Source organism: Marmota marmota, unplaced genomic scaffold, assembly GCF_001458135.2.
Source record: "Marmota marmota marmota unplaced genomic scaffold, marMar, whole genome shotgun sequence".
Taxonomy (NCBI): domain Eukaryota; kingdom Metazoa; phylum Chordata; class Mammalia; order Rodentia; family Sciuridae; genus Marmota; species Marmota marmota.
In genome coordinates this window covers 9,705,027-9,713,601 of record NW_025999983.1, presented here as the reverse complement: position 1 = coordinate 9,713,601, position 8,575 = coordinate 9,705,027, and the positions used below count along the sequence as shown (strand labels likewise).

The 8,575-nt window shown below is 40.4% G+C and overlaps 1 protein-coding gene across 10 annotated transcripts in view; it reads left to right on the top strand.

The window, feature by feature from the left end:
* The window catches only part of Arid1b (AT-rich interaction domain 1B), a 407,120-nt gene that overhangs the window by 367,633 nt on the left and 30,912 nt on the right, over positions 1–8,575 (top strand). For 5 of the 10 annotated variants that reach the window (XM_048805918.1, XM_048805922.1, XM_048805920.1 and 2 more), the window contains 2 exons: positions 3,263–3,372; positions 4,121–4,279. In XM_048805918.1, coding sequence (XP_048661875.1) covers positions 3,263–3,372; positions 4,121–4,279 — 269 coding nt within the window. The remainder of the gene's footprint in view (positions 1–3,262; positions 3,373–4,120; positions 4,280–8,575) is intronic. The other 5 variants (XM_048805923.1, XM_015498656.2, XM_015498657.2 and 2 more) reach the window with 3 other exon arrangements.

The following is an 8,575-nucleotide window of genomic DNA, read 5'->3' as shown; positions in this document are numbered from 1 at the left end:
CTGAGGGTCTCCTTCCATTTCCATGCAATTTCCCTTCTCTCTCGCTTTCCCTCCCACCTCTCATCCCTGTTTAATGTTAATCTTCTTCCCATGCTCCTCGACCCTACTCTGTTCTTAGTTACTCTCCTTATATCAAAGAAGACATTTGGCATTTGTTTTTTAGGGATTGGCTAGCTTCACTTAGCATAATCTGCTCTAATGCCATCCATTTTCCTGTAAATTCTATGATTTTGTCATTTTTTAATGCAGAGTAATACTCCATTGTGTATAAATGCCACATTTTTTTTATCCATTCATCTATTGAAGGGCATCTAGGTTGGTTCCACAGTCTTGCTATTGTGAATTGTGCTGCTATGAACATCGATGTAGCAGTGTCCCTGTAGCATGCTCTTTTTAGGTCTTTAGGGAATAGACCGAGAAGGGGAATAGCTGGGTCAAATGGTGGCTCCATTCCCAGCTTTCCAAGAAATCTCCATACTGCTTTCCAAATTGGCTGCACCAATCTGCAGTCCCACCAGCAATGTACAAGTGTACCCTTTTCCCCACATCCTCGCCAGCACTTGTTGTTGTTTGACTTCATAATGGCTGCCAATCTAACTGGAGTGAGATGGTATCTTAGGGTGGTTTTGATTTGCATTTCTCTGACTGCTAGAGATGGTGAGCATTTTTTCATGTACTTGTTGATTGATTGTATGTCCTCCTGAGAAGTGTCTGTTCAGGTCCTTGGCCCATTTGTTGATTGGGTTGTTTGTTATCTTATTGTCTAATTTTTTGAGTTCTTTGTATACTCTGGATATTAGGGCTCTATCTGAAGTGTGAGGAGTAAAGATTTGTTCCCAGGATGTAGGCTCTCTATTTACCTCTCTTATTGTTTCTTTTGCTGAGAAAAAACTTTTTAGTTTGAGTAAGTCCCATTTGTTGATTCTAGTTATTAACTTTTGTGCTATGGGTGTCCTATTGAGGAATTTGGAGCCCGACCCCACAGTATGTAGATTGTAGCCAACTTTTTCTTCTATCAGACGGCGTGTCTCTGATCAAAATGCCCATTTTAAAATGTATAATAGAGAATGAAGAAACTTGAGGAGTTTCAAACCAACATATGCTTATAGTCATGTAAGTCTGGTTTTTAAGTCAGTAATTATCACTAATTATCATAATACATATTAGCCCAGTTCTTTATGATTTGAAATTGCTTATGTGTACTTTAACACCTTTAATGCATAAAATATGATATTACTATTCCTATTTTCAAAATAATATTCAGACATGACTTAGAAATACTGTCAACTGTGAGTAAGCCGTCACCAGTGGAGAAGCAGGCCTTAGCAGAAGCCACGTGCCACGGCCTCCCGGCGTTCTCTGGAGCTGGGTGCTGTCGTTCTTGCGACCCTCATGAGAGACAGAGCAGGGCTGTGCAGCTGTGGTGCACAGGGCCCTCTCCTCACCTTGTGCCGGTTTTTGACCCTTCTGTTCTTCTGGAAGGAGTGTTTTCCAATGTACAGGTTCTTACTTTGTTAGACCCCAGAGATAAAACTGCACGAAATCAATCCAGCACTTTGAACAAGGCTGTCTTCCTGGTGTAACATCTCTCAGCTGCTTTTTTGAGGTTTCACACATTCACAAAAATAACAGCATTTTTAGCTGATCCCAATAGATTTTTCTCTGCAGCTGCATCACTTGAAAAAGCTTTTTGTTCCAGTTCTTAAAGTCTAAGTATTGAAAGTAATTTGAAAAAAAAGAAAAACATCCCAATTATGATTTGTGTGTGTTGTGATGACTTTAAGGGCTGACTGGGCTGCGAATGGGCTTTGAAAAACCAGCCAGTGTGTCCATGGTGGAAAATACAGGATTTCAGAGTGTATTATTGAGTGTGCTGATGTAAACTCGTGGGCACGTGGCACGGTAGGCTTTTTTTGGCAGGACCTATGGTCTCAACCTGCAGCGATGCTAACGATATTAGCAAATTAGCACCACGGAGCTTGCCAGGTAATTCACCAGAGCCTGCTCGCTCTCTCACTGCTATAATTAAAACTAATTATTTTCTAAAACATAGTAATACATGAATATGTGCAATAATCATTTTGTAGTGGGCAATCTGTGGAGTCTTTTTTAAAGCTGCCACCCCCACCCTTGGCACATGGTGCCCCGTGTGTACGGCCTGGCTGAGCCAGCACTCTCGCCTTTGCAGCATGTGAACCGGGTCCTGCCCATCAGACCTCGGGTTCCTGTGATTCTGACAGGGAGCGTTTTCTGGTTTCCCCTCCTTTATAAGGCTCATGCTCTCTCCCACCCCCTCGCCTCCCCGCCTCACTGTCCTCTCCACGCATCTGTTTGATGTCTCACTCGAAGCCCCTCCAGTCAGGGTTGTACAGATGGTTTTCACAGCAGGGTTCTCTGGAAATTCAGCTGTGATTCCCTGGATAGTTATACCAATTCCCTGCTGAATCCTTGTTCTTCCTTTAGAAAGAAATCGAAACCCATCGTTTTAACCTGAAGATGTCCGTTAGTATCTGTGATAAATGTGTGTAAATTAAGTGTTCTCTGGTGAAGCTGTGGTGCCTAGAAGGAGCCCATTGCGTGGGTGACTTTCCCCCTGCAGTGGTGATCTGAGGTGGCTCTCGAGGGGCTGATGACTGGAAGTAGTGTGCCAGGCTGCAGGGACACCCCAGCACCTTGCAAAGAAATGCACAGCCTTCCCTGCAAAAAGTCTTTTCCAATTATTGTTTTTGAAGTCATTTGGCTAATCATCTTCCCTTATTATAGACTAGACCGTGTGCAATAAATAAAAAATTTGAATGAAGCAATAAGAAGTTTCAAATAATTTCACAAACTATAGATTATTTGAATTGAGGATATCAGAAGTCACTAAGCCCTCTGGCACCCAGGTAATGGATGGATATATATACCTAGTGTTTGCTTCCAACCCCTGATGAGCATGTAAACAGTTGCTTATTTCCATTTGTTGCCTACTCTGTTATAACTAAATAATGTTTAATAAGTTGGCCTTCGGTGGGGTAGGTCTTCAACATACAGAATGGTTGTCACTTTTCTTTTTTTCTTTTTTTTTTTTTACAAGAAGGATTGCCAAAATGTGGTGCTATTCACATTTCAGAAATAAGAATGCTCCCGGTTACCATTTCTCTCTTCTTTTCTTCCTTCAAGGGAAACTCAGGTGTCCCATGCCTTACTCAGTAACAGTGCTGGCAGCACAGTCGGACAAATCACATGTATAATCCTGACTCTTTCTCCTGTTTTCGATTAGCATCTATGGGTCTTGCAGATATGATGTCTCCCGGTGAATCCAAACTGCCCGTGCCTCTCAAAGCAGATGGCAAAGAAGAAGGCACTCCACAGCCCGAGAGCAAGTCAAAGGTACTTCCTCCCCTGCACGCGGTGTGGGCGCTGCCTGGCCAAAGCTGCCATGCTGCTACTCTGCCCTGGTGCTGGCTACCCTTTTTGTTCTCTTGGTCTCTTCTCTCCTGCATGCCTTCATTTTGTGCAACATGTTCTAGTCTTTTCTTTCCCCACCCCCTCCATGGTGTGGATCTGAAAGTTACTAGTTCTTACGGCATTAACTCATGTTGGGGGAGGGGGTGGGGAAAAGACCCACCTGAGAAATGCTTTGGGGGTGGGGAGAAGTGAGGGATCTTGCCTGGTTTTGATCCTTGCAGCCATTTTCTCTGCCTTCAGTTTGTAGCTTCCTGTTTTGGCCGCCCAGCAACAACAACATACTTAATATTTTGCTTTCCTGCCTTATTTGATAAATAAGGTGAACAGCTTTTTTTTTTTTCCTTTCTTTCATAAGGGGTAACCCATGCTTAGCATTCCATGTAAGCTTGAAGTAAGCATGGTGGCTTTGTGGCCTTATCCAGCATCCAGCAAACTTACCAAATCATACTAATTAAGAATGTTGTTTTAATACCTTATACATGTGTTTGTGTGTGTGTTTGTATATGTCTTTTTATATATATATATATATATATATATATATATATATATTATATATATATCTCATATATATAAAAATTAGTCTGTTAAACTGGATGTGCTTTTTGTTATTTTAAATAAAGTTTGCCCTACCTTTGTCATTTTTTTTTTTTTTTTTATTCCTCTACCACAGGATAGCTACAGCTCTCAGGGTATTTCTCAGCCCCCAACCCCCGGCAACCTGCCAGTCCCTTCCCCAATGTCCCCCAGCTCTGCTAGCATCTCCTCCTTTCATGGAGATGAGAGCGATAGCATTAGCAGCCCAGGCTGGCCAAAGACTCCATCAAGCCCTGTAAGTGGCTCTGGTTGTTTGTTATTTTTGTTTTTTGGGGTTTTTGGATAATTAATTAATTCTACATTAATGCTTGCTTGTTGGTTTGTTTTATAAGACTTTTTCTTTATTATTGATCCGTGAAAAGGTTTTCTTTATAAATGATTGCATTTGTAATAAAATGAGTACTGTTTATGTGCATTGTAAAAGTTGGTTTCTGGTAACAGCTGTTTGGTGAAGTGCCCCCGCACGAAACATGCTGGGCCTGAACTCAGGGGGCATTCTCCAAACAAGTTGTTTCTCCATTTACATGGGAACTGATGGCAGCTATGGACTAAGTGGTACATTTGGCCCAGCTAAGTCTGTCCTGGGCTGTTCCATCTGAAACATTTCAAAACTGCCTACCTAAATAAATAAATATACAACCTGGGTATGGTGTGGCATAACATCAGCCCTGCTTCATTTTCAAATCATATGTCTGAATTAACAACAAACTTACAGAAATGTTAGTGCATGTGAATTTTTAGATTAATAATGTGTACTTATATTGCAATCAGTTGAGATTGAAAAATGGTGTTCTGCACAAGACTGCAGATAATCTTGAAATACATGTGATTTCCATATGATATATAAATAACAAATGGTATTGTGTGTATCAGGGAATTCTTTTAGCCTTAATGTCCTTAGAGTTGGGCCTACTAAAGAAGTTAATTCTGTGTCATTAAAAAAAAAAAAGAGAGAGAGTAATGTGCTGTAGTAACCTTTGTTTTACATTCATATAGGGAATCAAAAGATCTTTTTGAAAAATCTTTAACATGTAATTAGTTGCCAAGAAGGCTTAATTAACAGGCTAATTTTGTAAGGCAACGAATTGAAGAGCACAGCCCAGGAAAAGTGAGTCAGAGGGAAGACCACTCTGGCTATGAGGGATCTGGCAATCTAGTCAAAACCCAGAAGGAGTCTGCTATTGATTATCCGCTCACTGGGTTAAATAGATAGAGCTTGACGGGTTGAAGAGTTGGTCTTTCTAGTAAATGTTTGTGAAATTCACACGGAGCTCTGGTACAACCAGCGTTTTCCTTTTCAGAGGAAGAAAGGGCACTCTGTTCTTGCCTTCCCTGGAGATGTGTTTCCATTACAACCCGAGATGAGACATGCAATGCTTCCAGGATGTGTGAAGCAGGGCTGAAGAACAGGGAGAGTTGACTCCTTAGTTTTGGGGTGTCTATGTTATTTGCTTTGAGTCTCAGAAGGCAGCAACATTGTGTGGGTTTTTTTTCCCATAATCCACCCTGGTTATTTTTCCTTCCTCCTTCCCTCCTCCCTCTCTCTCCCCCTTCCTTTCTTTCTTTCTTCCTTCTCTCCTCTCTTTATATAGGAAACGGCATTTTGGATCAGTAATGCTTTTAAATGAAGAGGTAAAACTCAAATAATGTTCCAAACACACTCGCACATTGGCTCAGAGGAAAAATTTCAGAGGTAGAAAATAATAATCTTTAAAACTTCAGACAATAATTAAGAATAATAATTTACTAAAAGTAGACTGCAGAGCTGGGTTTGTGGCTCAGTGTCAGAGCACTGCCTAGCAAATGTGTGGCCCTGGGTTCCATCCTCAGCACCACATAGAAATAAATAAATAAAAGGTATTGTTTCTGTCTACAACTAAAAAAAAAAAAGAAAAAAGACACTACAAACAGACCATGTGTAAATGCTCTCCTTGCTAATCTCAGAATTACAAAGAATGACTGAGGGTGGGTACTGGCTTCTAGCTTACTGGTCAGATTGTCTCCATCCAGCAAGTCTGTAGGAAGAGCTCATCAAAATCCCACTTTCTACTTAAATGTAAGAAAATCAAATAATCCTTGACCCCATTTTCTGTTTCTAAAACAATTACACTTGAAATTGTATATTAACTTTTACTAAATATTTCTACATTCCTTAGTCTTCTAAATTGTTTTATGTTTAAAATTTTACAAGCAAACTTTTGGCTCTGGTGCTAGAGAAGCTGTTTGCTAAAGTGAAAGTTGTTATACTCTTGCTCTATATTGTGCAATAGCCACTTTTTTTAATGAGTTGGTAATTCAGGAAGGGGGACCAAAGGAGGGCATCATGAAGGACCACATGTCATTTTCACTATCCAATCACTGCAAATATATGCAATTCAGGAATATTTAACTGCTCTGTCTGAGATACCACTTCAATTTGTGCTTGCAATTGTTCTTAATAATGTCCCTAATAAAGCCCATCTAACAGCAGGACTGAAAGAGGCAAAATAATAAGCCTGCTGTTGCTTTGACAGTGTACTGTGGACCAACATTGTTTTGTTACAAAACATTCTAAAATAAAAATAAACATTTGTCCATACACATGCACATATACATATCACCAAACATATGGTAAAGACTGTGAAAATGTAAATCTGCCTAAAAGGCATGAGGGAAATGTACTTTTAGGCTTAATTAAAGTATATGCAATGAAAACATTTGTGGCACCATAAGAATGTCTTGCTGTAGTTTTTTAGCAATTTACATTCCTTTCTTTGCCTCCACAACAGTTTCAGAACAGTAGGATGTAATTTTTACAGCACTCAAGCAGCATTAGATGGTCCTTAGTGACCTGGAAAAGTTACGTGGTCTTTCTCAAGGTCCATCGCTTGTCCATTGCTGGGGGCATGGTGAGGGGAGCCTATGGTAAAGACCTTTATCTAGAGGTTTCCTTGTAGTCTATTAATTTTTTTGTTTTGGTTTTCTTCAGTCCTGGGGAAGGAACCCAGGGCCTTATACATGGTAGGCAAGTTCTCTACCACTGAGCTGCATCCTTAGCCCATGGCTAACGCCTACAGTCAAGAAGAGGTGTGTTGAGCCTGGTTAGTGGCAAGAGCGATGACACATGTGCTCTTTATCTACTGAGCCTTGTTTCTCCTCCTGTCCTTTTTCTATATTCAGACACCCAGATCCTGGCTCTGGTAATAATTTGGCTAGTGAGCAGGCCTTGGGTGTGGAGCTGTGAGATGCTAGCAATGAGCATAGCCCTTTCAGCCTGCAGTCTTGCTGATTGCATCCACATTCACTTCACACCTTTCTCACTGAAATCCTGTGGATAGGCTGTTTGAATCGGTTCTTGGTTCTTATTTGAATGCTGCCAGACTTTTCACACTTTTTCCTTCCATTGGAACCTTCATACACAAATGTCTATAAGGACCATCAGTATTATGGCCACTGTGCTAAGTGCTGTGGATTCAACCTAAAGTCTAGTCAAGAGTGCAGTCAGACCAGCAAGCACACGCCAAACAGTTTTACCAACTGTGTAACGAAGGACTGCAAAGGAAACATGAAGTGCTGGCAGATTCAAATAGTCCCCCAGGATTGGTGTCACACAGACGGAGGCCCGACTGTGCGGTGCAGTGTCCTTTGTTATGGTGCCATAAAAGTACTTTGGGGGAAGATCTTAATATTAAAAATAAACATTTTATCTTTATACATTTTTCTAATTTTAGGAGAACAAATTGAGATAGCACAAGTTAACAAAGAAAGGTGACAAGAGTTAAAATACATATATGCAAACTAAACAGCTAATCTTACCTCAGGCCTGCTCCAAGTTATAGGCATCACTGCCTTCTGATAGCAGGAGCAACCTGTCTACACCCCAGTTGTGATTAGCCACTCCCCAGTCTCAGAGAGGACCAATGGCAGGTGGAGGGGCTAGGGTTGTGCCCCAGTGATAGAACACTTGCCCAGCACATGCGAGATACTGAGTTCAATCCTCAGCACCACCTAAATGTAAATAAGTAAATAAAATAGAGGTATTATGTCCAACTACAACTAAAAAAAAAATTTTTAAAAACTAAATAGATGGCAAATGGATCTTAAATTTAGGGTAAGGATAAAATTAGTCATTTTAAATTGAAATGATTGCTTTTATTTTTCATATCTTTAATCTCAAACTTTACCTCTCAGTTTTTCACAAGTGACATGAAAGAAGGAAGACGTTTTTTAATTTAACTGATTACAGGAAGTAATAATTTTTTCCTCATTTTCTTATTATTTCAAAACTTCACTTTTGGAAAACATAGGACTTATTTTTTCTAGTGTGTCTCCCGAAAAGAAAAGCAGCTCAGTACTAGCATGTACCTGGCAGCAGCATCCTGCTGATGACACCCATGTCCTGCAGTGCAGTCAGTCTGAGAGTCCAGTGTGAGCTGTGTAGACACTTTGTCTTCCACCTCCAATAATCCTGGGGTACAATAGCACAGAAGGAAGGACATATGTGTACATAACCTGGATGCATGTGGGCATATATATATATATATATATATAT